The 15508-nt window shown below is 39.5% G+C and overlaps 1 protein-coding gene across 1 annotated transcript in view; it reads left to right on the top strand.

Annotated features, from left to right (window-relative positions):
* Positions 1–15508, top strand: part of LOC137090807 (uncharacterized) — a 17970-nt gene extending 2462 nt beyond the window's left edge. Inside the window, exons 3-12 of the mRNA XM_067454763.1 lie at positions 690–1079; positions 1166–1237; positions 7119–7511; positions 7628–8023; positions 8121–8210; positions 12164–12544; positions 12622–13143; positions 14377–14911; positions 14985–15306; positions 15365–15508. Of these exons, the coding sequence (XP_067310864.1) occupies positions 690–1079; positions 1166–1237; positions 7119–7511; positions 7628–8023; positions 8121–8210; positions 12164–12544; positions 12622–13143; positions 14377–14911; positions 14985–15306; positions 15365–15508 (3245 nt within the window). The remainder of the gene's footprint in view (positions 1–689; positions 1080–1165; positions 1238–7118; positions 7512–7627; positions 8024–8120; positions 8211–12163; positions 12545–12621; positions 13144–14376; positions 14912–14984; positions 15307–15364) is intronic.

The raw sequence follows: 15508 nt of genomic DNA, 5'->3' as shown, positions 1-15508 counted from the left end.
GCAATAACTATAAAAAAAAACTATATTAGCATCCACTCCAACACATGATGTTGTGCTTATTATAAACGTATTCTGTAGTTATGGCAACTGTCACTTTAAATACTAAAGCTCTTTAAAACTACCTATGGATTCTGATTGGCCATCAATGGTTTTATAATTTATCAGTTGATTATTAAAACTTTATGGTTATTCTCCTTGGTGTGAATGGGCCTTAACTCTTTTAACATGGGATTTATCATTGTAGTATTTATTAGATCACTTTAAATGGATTTATATATTTTTAATTAAATAAAGGTTGTTTTAGTCAGTTAGAATCAGTGGTTTTCAGTCCATCAGCCATTCTGTTGGTTACTATGTTGTCCTCTCACACTTACTCATTGAGAAGGAAATAATGAATGTCACTCCAAGACCAATGTGAATTTTTTCAATGTTACCCCTGTTTTCAGGGCTGTGACTGCTACTTGCCCCATTTTGGGCTTTACCACACCCCACTGGTTATAATATAATTGCTCAAAATCCTAAAATTATATAAAACTAAAATATCCATCCATTCTCCAAAATGCTTTTCTAATATAAGGTCATGGGTGCTGGAACATCTCAGGCTGTAGTCAGGGGTAAACCCTAATTGTCTTATATGAAAATATAATATTTAAACTGTATTTTATAAAGCTCTCTTTTGTCCATGTCAGTTGTTTTCCAAAGCATCAACAGTGATCCCTGCTACAATTATGAACCCCTGGACCGTCCCTGGAGAGCTAATAATGAAAGTGGAAATTACATTTGTGACGACTCTTTCTCCTGGAATGGCTGGTACCGGCTTTTCTACCATGGAATGGACATCCGGATGCAAGAGACCTGTGTCAGTTCTTTCAGCTGTAACACAGTAATCAGTCTGTCTCTCAGTGATCCTCACCCTCAGATAGAGGATGGAGTGGTGATCCGTGAAGTCTGTGGTAGTTATCATTGGAGTGGCCGCTGTGATTATAAGTTAAACCCCATCAGAGTGAAAGCGTGCCCAGACAATTACTACGTCTATGAACTTGTGAATCCATTAATCTGGTGTTCAGGATACTGCACAGGTAATATGATTTCCCCCACTTATTTAAAAAGACTTTAAAACCTTTTAAAGTCTTTTCAGTCACGTCTTGAATTTCCTTCTATTTAGATGTCAGCACAATTTCAAAGGTGGTTTCCACTGCAAGTCCAGATATATTCACTGGATCTAACATCACTTTGAGTAAGTTTTAAATAATATTTATGAATATATGAGTATTATTAAAAGTAAATGCATATCAATAGCAACATTTGCTTTTTTGTTTTTTCCAATGAAAGTTTTATTTAACCCTCTGAACCCTGAGGTGTTTTAATGTTTTGACATTTTCATGGCTAAAGACTGATTGCTCTGTATTCAGCACAAACTCTGCTACAAATATATCAGCAGCATGTATGTAGTTTTGAGAAAATTATGTTTATACATGTTTTTTATGCACAGAGCTAGAATTATGACAAAATGATCTGAATTTGAACTGTATAAATCTGAATTATTGACAAGTGTAATCTAACTAAATTGAATATTATGTTGCATTTTACATTAGCCTGAAAAGCCAGACCCACATCAAGATGTTTGGTCTGGAAACTCACCATAGACAGGGCTCAATCCGAGGCGGGATAAACAGTTGTCTTTCAAACTCCCTCTGCACGCGATAGGATAGCGCTACACCAACCAGAGCAACGAAGGTTAAACAGAGCTCGCTGATAGATTAAACATTCGCCGTATCCGGTCGGCTAAACTCTGAACACATCTTCCCTTTTTAAGAATGACTTCAGTGCCGTTCTTTGTTCTTTTCTCAGAGAAAAGCTTATCTCCAAGTCTTCCAGAGTAACGGTCAAAGCTGATTCGAAAGACCGCCGCCGTTCGCCAGTTTCTGTGTTAACTAGAAGCACCCAAAAGCAACTCGGCCGTCGTCATTATGGCCCCGCCCGCCGACTCTACACATGATGTGATTGGGCCGTCCAGATTTTGAGGAACACAGCTCAGAATGGTATTGAGAGTGCCTAGACGACACTTGCGGGCAAATTAAATTTGCTGCCGCTAGGGTGCGTCTAGATTTCTAGGCTAATTTTACATAGTTCTGAATTTGAATTTTTAAATGTTGAATATAGAACATTTGAAATTGAACACATCTGAAATGTTTTATGTCAAAATTGTAGACATGTATTTTCCAACAGCAGATATTTTGTTCTGAATTAATAGACTGGAAATATTCAGTTTTTCAAGATTTCAGAGGAAGAAGAAATTCAGATCATCAAATTCAATATTCTAAAATTCAAACCACAGAAATTCAGATCTTACAGAAAGTAGGCCAGAGGTCATCATCAGGGAAGAGTAAAGGATGTCAGAAAAGTCGAACGGAGCACCATCGGATCATTTCATTTCCTATTTGTAATGGAATAAAGAGAAGACCAAACGGCCCTTTATACTTTTTTGTTTAGTTTAGATTAATGCACGGAAAATAAGATATCGGCTAGATTTCTCATTTTTTGTGTGTGGTTTACAAAACACTACTTAGTAAAGAAAGTCTGCATTTGACGTCATCTGTCGTTCTCCAGGGCTGAATCCAAAATTGTCCCCTAAACCCTCATTCACTTTTCCTTACTTTTCAAAAGACTGATGCAAGAGACTTATGCAACTTGCATAAGTGTGTTTGCAAACCCTCATTCACTTGAATCCTTACAGATTCAGCCCATGTCTGTTCAACAAAATAATAGTCTTATTGCAGTAGTAGGCTACCGCTTCTTAAACTGTACAGGGCAGGTCCTAGATCAGGCAACTTTTCGGTGCAACTTAACGAGTTTTACAGAAAAAAATGTGTATCCGATATATGAAATATTAATTAGCACCTGGCCTGTTTTATTTAATTGTGAGGTAAAACACGCGAAAAATTTGAAATCTAGCCGAAATCTAATTTTCTGTGTATTAATCTAAACTAAACTAAAAAAAAGTATAAAAGGGCTGTTTGATCTTCTCTTTATTCCATTAAAAATAGGAAATGAAATGATCAGATGGTGCTCCGTTCAACTTTTCGGACATCCTTTACTCTTCCCTGATGATGACCTTCTGTAAGATCTGAATTTCTGCGGTTTGAATTTTAGAATATTGAATTTGATAATCTGAATTTCTTCTTCATCTGAAATCTTGAATCTGTATTTTCAAAAACTGATTAATTTCCAGTCTATTAATTCAGAACAAAATATCTGCTGTTTGAAAATGCATGTCTATACAATTTTGACATAAAACATTTCAGATGTGTTCAATTTCAAATGTTCTATGTTCAACATTTAAAAACTGAAATTCAGAACTATGTAAAATGCAACATAATATTCAATTTTGTTAGATTACACTTGTCAATAATTCAGATTTATACAATTCAAATTCAGATCATTTTGTCATATTTCTAACTCCATATTTTATGTCACTAAAATAAGGCCATAAAACCCATCCTGAATATTTGTTCTCAAGACTTTTAAAAACTGGAAACTTTTGATCACATAGACTATAATTTTGGCTTCTAAATGATGTAAAAATCACCCTGCACATTCATTCACATAAAACAATATATTGATTTAAAATTTGTAAGAAATGTTTTATATCAGGAAGGCTTATGAAGGATGTGAATCATCATGAATATTGATGTGTTTCACACCTGGGAAGACAAAGACTTTCCCCTGATGGCCCTATCAGATAAAGTGGACTGTGAGGGAACTAGAATAAAGAAAGTGAAGAGATTAAAATAATGGCTTTTTGATTTGTTTGGATTTATTTTACAACATAACATAGACTTGGTCTGCATTTCTGTGCAGATAGTAAATGACCTCCCATTCAGGTATTTGTGAAACTTCTGTATTCCAAAAACAACTGCAAGCCCCTCTTTATCTAGTTGCAAGTAATTTTTTCCACCGCTGACAGTGTGCAAGACATAACACTTAGTGTTCGTTCGCTGCCATCCTCCAATCTTTGCGATAACACTGCCCCTACCCTGTAGGGTGAGGCATCACATGCTAATACTTAATCTCTGTGTGTCGAATAATCAGGACATTTGCAGATCTTTGAATGCTGGAAGGCCTCTTCCTGTTCTGTCATCCACTCCCAGTGCTTCCCTTTTTAAAAATAACTCATACAGTGGCGCCAGGCAGGCTGCTAAATTTGGAATACATTTTCCATAGTAGTTTAAAGGTCCCCTAGAATAAGTTGCAACAATATTTTAAATTGTTCTCTGATATCTACATATAGGGTATGCGACTTATTTAAGAGTTAAAATTGTCCAGATAGGGTTTTGCAGGTCCATTTACAACCCCAGAAATTGTCCCTATAGGATGTAATGCTCTGTTTTTACCTTATTTGTAAGGGTCATGAATATTAATGAGTTCGGTTCCGATTGGCTGTTTCACTGCGCGGCTCATTTCATTGACAGAAACACATCTACCATATACTGTCAATCATGGAGCGATAATGCATCCAACCTTATGTTTGATCCTGTTTCTGACGGAGATAAAGATTTTGAGGAATAACCAATTGTTTTGAAATTGGAAATGGACGCTTTTGAGTGGTAAGTTTAGTCTTTATTTTTAGTAAGACCTGCAAAACGTAACGTCAGTCAGTATTATAACGTCAGCCTACATGTGAACCTGCATATAATATTACACGTTAACTCATATCGTCAGCAGTTACAACTTTTTTTTTTTTTTAGCATTTTAAAAACATTTTAATCACTGTAATGCGTCATTGTTTGATTTTACAACGATAGCTTCTTCACTTTGAATCACAAACTCTAAACAGCGAACTGGGTAACGTTAGCACACAAATATGTTGTTTGTACAGTACGGTACCCTACAGGTTTTTTTTTTTTTTTTTTTTTTTTACAAATTGACGATTGTGTCTCAAATTACAACCGTTTCAACTTAAGTGGTGGAGATAACGTTAGCAAGAAGGATCAAGTGAGCGATCTGTAAGCAACTAAACTAACATAGTTAGCTCCTGAGTTGTGTGTTGTTGATAAAAATAGCCTATAGGCTAAATTATAATTCTGTCCGATAAAAGGGATTGCCATATCTACAGTTGTATTTATAGATTTGTATGACAACACTGGCAGGAAATAATATTAACTTTGACATTTGTCATACTAATGTATACTTTTTGGAGTTTCCTATTGTTACTGTACTAGCATCTTGCGTTGGATCTAGACAACACAGGGAATATCATTGTTAATGTTGTCTTACTAAGAAACTCCAGTTTAATCAGAAATTGTTTAGACAGTCAATAAGTGGATAAAATCACTACTTACTGCTCGCGGGAATATAGTTTGAATTGCCGCTTCTCCAGTATCAGACACTGAGTGAAGCCTGCTATTGTCCAGGTTAGAAAAACTGTCCGTGGTGAAATGGGCCGAGCCAAGGAACAACTTTTAATTAAATTGTTGCGGTATCCGGTTATAGATAAACATGCCTGTTGACCGTTTTGTTTAATAGTAAGGGTATGAAAAGTCCCCATGTCCCCTGCACAGCCTGGAACATATCATCTAATTCCATGATATGACTTTCGCTATCCTCGCATGACGCATGCACTGACATATACAAATGTTGGGGGCGTACATATTGATGATCCCCAGCGATGGTGTCACAGTTGGCGTTCACCTGAAAATCGCCTGTTTTTCCATGGTGTTTTTCACAAACAAGATTTACATATGAAGGAGGAAATGATGGTGTTTGAGACTCACTGTATGTGATGTCAATGTACTGAACTCTTGTTATTCAACTATGCCACCTTTAATAACCCCAGGTAGGCCTTTAGTTCTGACAGATTAGATGGATCTGGGGCCTCTACAATTGCCCTCACTTTCTTTTCCACAGGCTGTAGACCTGGAGCATTCACTTTATGACCAAGATAGGTCATCCAGCTTCGTCCAGCTTTTGCAACACTGCCCCAAGGTTTTTTAAGTGGTCTGCCATATCCATGCCTGTTATCAAGATATCGTCCAAATAAACAGCTACTTTAGAAATCCCCTACACTAGTCCTTCCATTATTCTTTGAAAAAAAATCAGGAGCTGATGCCACTCCGAAAGGTAACCTCTGGTAGGTGAACAGACCTCATTGAGTATTTCTTGTCAAATACTTTTGAGACTCCTCATCAACCACCACCTGCTGGGCATGACTCAGGTCCAATTTAGAGAACATTTTATCTCCAAACAGTGTGCTGTACAGATCCTCCAAACGGGGTATTGGGTACTCCTCAAGGGATGCTGCTCTTTTAACAGTCAACTTACAGTCAGAATAGATAGAATGTGCATCCTGTTTTATTTATTTAGTGAAAAGCACAACACTGAATTTTTAGTGTGATTGTACACAAATAAAATATTTTTAGTATTTTAAGTTTTTTTACGCTGTCATGAGGAAAAATCGGGTTCAGAGGGTTAAAGTTTAAATGGCAACCTTTACAGATACACTTACTCTATAGAAAACATTTAGCATTTAGCATGTTTTTAGCATGTTACACAGTCATGCTGTATGTAAGTGATTTTAGAATCTTCTGATTGTTATTGTGTTTGACTGGGACACACCAATCTGACAGTTGGCCATTGGGCAACGTCAGGCCATTTTTGAGCGTTGACCGACTTCGTTTTTTTGTTTTATTGTGTTCCACACCGTTGCCTCTTGTTGGACACTGTCATTTTTTTTTTTTGTTGGCAGATTCAACATGTAGAATCTGTGTTGGGCCATCTGTGTGGGAGAGATCTCGAATTGGCTGTTCAGTTTAGGAAATGTGTCAGTGCACGAGAATAAGAGCAAAAGTGATGAAAGTCATGACAGCACAGGTGGCTGTTATAATTTTAAGTCATCTTACCTGAGCATTTCACTGCACAAATATTTTAATAATCAAAAATTGTAATAATTAATATTAAAATAACATGAGCAGAGTGAAATAAGGAAACATGATGAGCATGATTGATATCCAAAACGAGGTGACGGTTCTTTGGCATCAGTTTGGTGTGTCCCTACCTTTACACTTGTGAAGTTTCTCATGTAAATATAATTTGCTTGTTTTGGTCTCCTCATGCAACAGATTATGACCCATGCAATAACTACAGCATGCTCAACAACAACTGGAGAAATGCACTTAATTACTGGTCCATGTATGGAAACAGATCTGATCATGATGACACTCGTGTAAAATGGGATGGCTGGTATCGACTCTTCATAAATGGCTTGAGTGCTCAGATGCCTGAGTCGTGTGTGTCTTACATGTCATGTGGAGGTTTTAGTTCTCTGTGGCTAGGTGACTCTCATCCTCAGCGAAAAGATGGAATTGTTACACGTGAAATTTATGGCTCTTATTATGATAATTGCAGTTACTACAGATCCAACCCAATCCATGTCAAAGCTTGCCCTGGAAATTTTTATGTCTACAAATTTACTAGGCCAGCTCTTTCAATCCCAGCTCCTGTATATTGTGCAGGTACATAATTCCTTTTTTTATCTGACATAATTATCATTAATTGTACAATTAGTTTTCTTATTATTATCAACATCTTGGATCAATTTAACCTTCCTCTTTTTACTTTTTCACTACAGTATCTTTTAGCACCCCAAGTTTCAACCCCTGCTACAACTATACCAGTCTGTCTGACTCATGGAGATCAACTAACAACTCTTACAACAGTACCTATAATGCCATGTGTGATTATAACATGGAATGGAATGGCTGGTACAGGCTTTTCTACAATGGTCAAAGTGCTCAGATGCCAGAATCATGTGTTAATCAGAACATGTGTGGTACTAGTGACCCACTGTGGCTCAACGGCCCTCACCCACAGCTGGAAGATGGAGAGGTCACCCGTCAGGTCTGTGCTTCTTCATGGGATGGCTGCTGTACATACACATCCCACCCTATACGAGTCAAAGCCTGTCCAGAAAATTACTATGTTTATGAGCTTGTCAAGCCAATATTTTGCTCATCTTACTGTGTAGGTGAGTATTTATTCATATGCACTCAAATCATTTACTTTTCTGGATTGTGTTTGAAAATGAGTGATGTTGAATTAAAAACAAATAATCCTAATACCAGATGCCTCAAACCAGCACATTCAATCAACGTCTACAACAACACAGACTATCCGACACATAGCATCCATTACTCCACCAATCACAACAGCTGGTAAAGTATTTTATTGACCTTTTATTGACCCTGTACTTTTAAGAAGGTACAGGGGTCTTACTGTGTAGGTGAGTATTTACTCATATGCAGTTAAATCATTCATTTTTCTGCATTTTGTTTAAAAATTAGTGATGTTGAATTATTTTATTTTTTCATAATACCAGATGCCTCAAACCAGTCCATTTCATCAAGGTCTTCAACAATAGGGACTATCCGACCCATAGAATACATTACTCCACCAATTACAACAGCTAGTAAAATATTTATTGACCCTTTATTGACACTGGGGTGTCAATAAAGGGCCTTTATTGACACCTTTACAGGGGTCTTTTACTGTGTAGGTGAGTACTGACTCATATGCACTTAAAGGGGTCATACAATGATACATGCACTTTTACAAGCTGATTGTATGGAAATGTGTGTTGGCAGTGCCTGTACACAACCATCCTATAATGATAAAAATCCATCCAGTGTTTTTTTTTCATCTCCTTATATGTTTTCCCCGTCTCAATTCATGCTGTTCGACTTTGTGACGTCACTCGATCGGACGCCCCTCCCACAACTGTTGATTGACAAGCAGCGTTTCACCTCAGACTCACCCTGAGCGAGCTCTGTCATCATCCTCACAGTCTGCCATTGTTGATGCGCTGGAGCAGAATGGCGTCTAAGCAATTTTGGTGTTCTGTTCTTGGGTGTAATAATGAACACAGAAGTCATTTTGATGTTCCTAAATCCGAACCACTGAAGACGCAGTGGCTGAGTTTTGTTTTCGTCAATGCTTTTATGTTTGTGTGAATCGCGAAGCATTTCTCACCTGCTAAATAACCGAGGGTCAGTATAAAGCAGGTTTTGATAAGAAGCTGCCCCCGAATAAAGGATCTGTACCAGCTATACCGTGTTCCTGCTGCCCCTCCAGAAGAAGTGAGTGTAGTTTGAAACGCGTGCACTCGTGCTTTCTATGTATGACGTTCTCAATATAATTCATAATCCCATGTTTATAATGAACAACGCATTACAGTTATTACGTTATTACAAACTGTGTTAGCTGGTTTTAAAGTTAATGTGGACAATGTGTAACACTAAACTTAATTATGTAGATGGTTATAACGGTGTCTGTTACTGTAAAAAAAATCGTGTTGTAACAGTTATTACAATGCAGAGATAACCTTATGCATCACTGACAAACCGACAAAAAAAAAGAAGTTTTTATTGGCATTAGCTGTAACATCAATCTGTCAATGAACTAACGTACACATCAGTAAACACATAGCATTCGTATATCTCACTACGCTAACATTACCCTGTCAGGACATAAAGAAAGATCAAAGTGACAGTACATTAACCAACCATTCAAAAACGTCCTGTTTAGCCTTAATTGTCAAATTTCATTGGAGTGGTCATCTTGTCCCGGGTCCGACTCCGGTAAAAATTGATAAAGTTACACAAATGTGTCTTCAGATACTCCCATTGCCGTTATATCCCCTCTACTGTTGTCTAGGCAATGACTCCACGAGTGTTGTGTCAAACCGGCCCACAGAACAGAGGGCCAGGGTGAGCAAAGCTCATTATCATTTAAAGCTGTATGCACTGATATGGCTTGGTGAAAACAGAGCTTGGTTTTGACCAGGAAAAATGAGTGTTTTCTTAGAATTTTTTTTTTCTTATTACAAAGTTTTCATTTAGACACTAAATAATCATAATAACTATATTATATGACCCCATAAATCAGTATTTTTTTCTGCATTTTGTTTGAAAATGAGTGATGTTGAATAAAAAAAAAAATGTTTCCTAATACCAGATGCCTCAAACCAGTCCATTCCATCAAGGTCTACAACAACAGAGACTATCCGACCCATACAATACATTACTTCACCAATCACAACAGCTGGTAAAGTATTTTATTGACCCTTTATCGACCCTGTACCTTTAAGAAGGTGCAGGGGTCTTTTACTGTGTAGGTGAGTATTCACTCACATGCAGTTAAATCATAATTTTTTTTGCATTTTGTTTAAAAATGAGTGATATTGAATTAAAAAAAAAATCCTAATACCAGATGCCGCAAACCAGTCCATTCCATCAGTGTCTACAACAACAAAGACTACCCGACCCATTAATCCACCAATGACAACCGCTGGTAAAGTATTTTATTGACCCTTTATCGACCCTGTACCTTTAAGAAGGTACAGGGGTCTTACTGTGTGGTTGAGTATTTACTCATATGCACTTAAATAATTTATTTTTCTGGATTTTGTTTGAAAATGAGTGATGATGAATTAAAAAAATATATTTCCTAATACCAGATGCCTCAAACCAGTCCATTCCATCAGCATCTAAAACAACAAAGACTACCCGACCCATAGAATTCATTACGCGACCAATCACAACCAATGGTAAAGTATTTTATCGACTCATTTAGAAACCTTCACAAGCTCCTTAGGCCGTGTTTACACTGCAAGTCTTAATGCACAGATCCAATCTTTTGACCATATTTGATTTATTGGCCAATCTGTTTACATTCACTTTAGACACGTCAGACCAGGAAGCTAAAAATGCACCCAGACCAAACATTGTCAGATCGTAACAGACAGAAGCCAGTTGATCACAGGGACGTAGGGAGTATGACAGGGTGAGGCAGCATCTTGTTCCTTTTACAGGGAACAAGGGTTACCGTCATTACCCAAGATGTTCCCTTTTGAGGGAACTTGTGTTGCATCATCATCCTTGGTGCTTTTGGAATGAGGATAACTAAATCTCCAGACTTCCAAGTGCCTGTCTGTATGAATCACTGTGAGCACCCTAAGATGAAAGCACCTAAGAATCTGGTGTAGAGTCCGCAGATTGTAAAATCTTACGAATGTGAGCAGAGAGAACCAGCCTGCAAGCTACCACATTCTGTAGGAATATACCTTATATAATAAGGTTTTCTAAGCTGCCATACTTCAGTCCTGGCCTCAAAGCACCACAGAGGTAACGTGCAACTAACAGGTTTCTTCCCAGGGATACACCACTGCAGTATCATGCAGTAACTCCAGCATTGTACCAACCTGGCAGTTAAACCCCTCCACCTCAGTGCATACAGTTTCCTTGTGGAGAGAGTTCTGGAGTATGGTTTCAACAGCCTTAGTTATGACATATAAATCTATGAGTTGGACATCATCAGAGGCCAATCCCACAAGTTCCATGACACTAGGCGGGGATGAAGGATTCTTTCGGAGACAGAAGATCAGTTCCTGTGGACCCTCTCCAGAACTCCTGGGAGATGAGCAATTGAGGGAAAAACATACTGACAAAGTTACTGCCATGTCTGTAGCAAGGCATCGTACCCCAATGGAGCTGAATGTGTGTGAGGGGAAACCAACAGTGTGTCATTTCCACAGTGTGTCATTTCCTAAGACCCAAACAGATCCATTTCCGCTTGGCCGAACACTGCCCATATGAATTTCACCACTTTGGAGTAAAGTATCCATTCCCCAGGCCTCAGCCCCTGCATCGACAGGATGTCTGCTTCTAAGTTTTAGTACCCTGGAATGTATACTGCTATCAGGGAAAGCTGATTTCTTGGGACCGCAAGAGGATATGGTGTGCCAGTTTGCAGACCCCCTGATACTTTATATAAGCGTTTACCAATGTGTTGTCTGTGCAAACAAACAAACAAAGCACCACTCAGAGTGAGCACCAATGTCCAGATATCAGATATGTATCTGATTTAAAACCACATTTGGAAGTGGCTTAGATCAGATGTGAAAAACATTGGCTCTCATGCAGATTTACATGTGTGCATTAATTCAGATCTGGTCAGAAGCGAGTAAAAAAAAAAAAATTGTGCCAGTGTAAACGCAGTCTTAGTCTAAAGAGTGCTCTAGAGATTACATTTTCATATAACAACTGATACCACTACATAAATATGCAACATCATTCATCAATGTATTTTTCTAAAGATTCCAGAACACCAGCTCCCCCTGTCGACCCCTGCTATAACTACAACGTGCTAGATGACCCATGGAGAGCCACAAACAATCAATATTCATCTGAAATAATGTGTGATACTGCAGTCAGCTGGTACGGCTGGTACCGTCTCTTCATTCGGGGGCAGAGCGCTCAGATGCCAGACACCTGTGTTGATCAGTATAGCTGTGGCACTAATTCCCCACTGTGGTTGAATGGAGGACATCCAACAGTTGAGGATGGAGTGGTCACTCGAGATGTCTGTGGTCACTGGAGCAATAACTGCTGCTATTTCCAATCCAATCCTATTCAAGTCAAAGCCTGTCCAGGAGATTATTATATTTATAAGTTTGTGTACCCAACTACCTGCAGTTTGGCATACTGTGCAGGTGAATATATATATAAAAATATACATGTGCCCTTTATGTAAGAGATCATTGTATCTTATGTAGTATTTTTTTTTCAGATACAAGGAACATAAACACCACCTATTCTTCTGTCATGCCAGAGATAACTACAGCCAAAACCACAGCGAAGGAAACTATAGTCGAAATCACAACCACAAAATCTAGAGCTGAATCAAAAACAAGAGAACCAACAGAAATATCCACAAACATAAACACAACAGCTGATATCACAAAAAAATATTCTACAGCTGAGTTCACAACTTTAAAACCAGCAGCCAAAACCACAAGCAAAGACAAGAAAGAGTCCACAACCATAGACAGCGCAGCTAAATCCACAACCACAGAATCTACAGTCAAAACCCCAACCAGAAAATCTACAACCTCAAAACCTACAGCAGAAACAACAACTAAAGAAACAACAGCCAAGTTCAACACCATAATATCTACAGTTGAATCCAAACCCATGGAAACTACAGCTGAGTTCACAACCTTGGAACCTAAATCCAATTCCACAATTACAGAAACAACAGCCAAGTCCACAAACTACACATCTACAGATTCAACTGAGATCACAACCACTGGTAAAGTATTTTATTATTCCTTTAATGACCCTGTACCTTTAAGAAGGTACAGGGGTCTTAATATTGTAAGTGAATATTTACTCATATGCACTTAAATCATTTACTTTCCTAAATTTTGATTGAAAATTAGTGATGTTGAATTAAAAAATATATGTTTCCTAATACCAGATGCCTCAAACCAGTCCATTCTATCAGTGTCTACAACAACAGAGACTATCCAACCCATAGACATTTATATTTACATTTAATCATTTAGCAGACACTTTTATCCAAAGCCACTTACAAAAGAGCAGATCAATAGATCAACTAAAACAAGGGCAACAGCCTGCAAGTGCTGTAAGAAGTCTCAGTTAATTGAGCACAGTACACAAAATTTTTTTTTTAAACAAACAAACAGAAAATTTAATTGGATAGGACAGAGCTAGTCTTTATTGGTCAGGTGCAGCCAGGCGTGCTGGAAGCCGTTTCATTCTGGGGGGGCTGAAAGTTGGGTTGGAAAATGTGTGACGCCATTATGTTGTCGCTGGCGACCAGACAGGTGTTGTAGTAGAACCACCCTTTAGCGTCAAAGAGCACAGACGCCCCAGATTATTGTTGTTTTAAAATAATTATTCGTTAAAACCTGATCATACCATGGGCGTCGGAAGCAAAACTGTGGGTGGTCTCAGATTTATAAATTTTTTTCTGGAGTAACGTTAGATGACATTATACAAATATACCGCCGTTTACTAAACAATCGATTGCGCCAGACAAAATTACGGAAATCAGTAAGTTATTTATTGTGGCTATAGAGTAGGGGTAAGGCGCATGGCATCAAATCCGCCTTTTGCTGAACTCCCTCTACTCCCTTATCATCATACACAGACACACTATTACTTGATCGTCACAAAGGGTTAAGGCTTATTGCTAGCCATCATGACCAAACGAGAATGAGCGAGGTGACGTGATGGTGACAAAAGCACTTCCTGAGGAATTATTAAAATAATTAATCATTAGTTTATATCTTATCCACTGCCCATTATTTTAATCCCATATCAAACACAGTATGTTATGTCAGTCTATTTTAATTTACTTATTAATTTAATTTTGTGTCACAATGCAATCTGTGTTCCGCCACTGGCTCCAGTGCCAGTGGTACCCAAAACCTCCCAAAAAGAGCAGTTTCCAAAATCTCTGGGTGCTAAGAGAGCGCGCTTGGCGGTGTTCGACGGTCCCATGCCTTGTCACCCTCAGGCGCCTCTCTGATCGCCAGCAGGGGGCGCGCGGGACACCCACAAGTGGCCTGCCCACATTCCCGCGCCCCATCGGCAGAAGCAGGTATGTTTTGCCCCGCACACTCAGACCCCGCCACGGGCCGGTACCATTCCACCCAAGCCGGGTCCCTGCATGCCGCAGCGCTGCCCTGCTGCGGATACGTCTATGGTGCCGTTGGTCCCACTGGTTCGGTCACTGGGGGCCTGGCTAGCTCATCCGTACCATCAGACTCAGCTATGCAATTTAATTCGCCTGGCGTCCCCCCAATTTCAGGGGTGTCCACTTCACCTGTCGAAGGAGGGCGCCCCTGTGCTCCAGGTGGAGATCGCAGTCCTACTGGCGAAGGATGCGATCGAGCAGGTCCCTCCAGCCGATATGAAGACCGCTTTTACAGCCCGTACTTCATTGTACCCAAGAAAAGCGGCGGGTTACGGCCGATCTTGGATCTGCGGTTCTTGAACCGGTCCCTTCACAGGCTGCCGTTCAGAATGCTCATGCAGAAATGCATCTTCAGGTGCATCCGTCCCCAAGATTGGTTTGCAGCGATCAACCTCATACTTTCATGTCTCGATTCTCCCTTGACACAGACCGTTCCTCTGCTTTGCATTTGATGGACGAGCATATCAGCACAAAGTCCTATTCTTCGGGCATTCCCTGTCACCCCGTGTCTTCATGAAAGTCACGGAGGCAGCCATTGCTCCCATGAGAGAGCATGGTGTTCGCATCCTCAACTATCTCGTTGACTGGCTGATCTTTGACCAGTCACGAGAGCAGTTGTGCGAACACAGGAACATTGTGCTCAGTCACCTCAGCCAGTTGGGGATTCGGGTCAACTGGGAAAAGAGCAAACTCTGCCCCACGCAGAGGATCTCTTTTCTCGGGATGGAGCTGGATTCGGTCGCCCTGACGGTGCGCCTCATGAGGAGCTCATTAAGGTGTTGAGCTGCTTGAATTCGTTCAAACACAGAACGGCGGTCCCACTGAAACATTTTCAAAGGCTCCTGGGGCATATGGCATCCGCAGCCACAGTAACGCCGCTCGGATTACTCCATATAAGACCACTTCAATGCTGGCTACACGAAAGAGTCCCGAGGTGGGCATCGCACAGTAG

This window comes from Pseudorasbora parva, chromosome 10 (assembly GCF_024679245.1).
Source record: "Pseudorasbora parva isolate DD20220531a chromosome 10, ASM2467924v1, whole genome shotgun sequence".
Classification (NCBI taxonomy): Eukaryota; Metazoa; Chordata; class Actinopteri; order Cypriniformes; family Gobionidae; genus Pseudorasbora; species Pseudorasbora parva.
The sequence above is the reverse complement of the archived record's forward strand: the minus strand, read 5'-3'. Positions and strand labels throughout refer to the sequence as shown.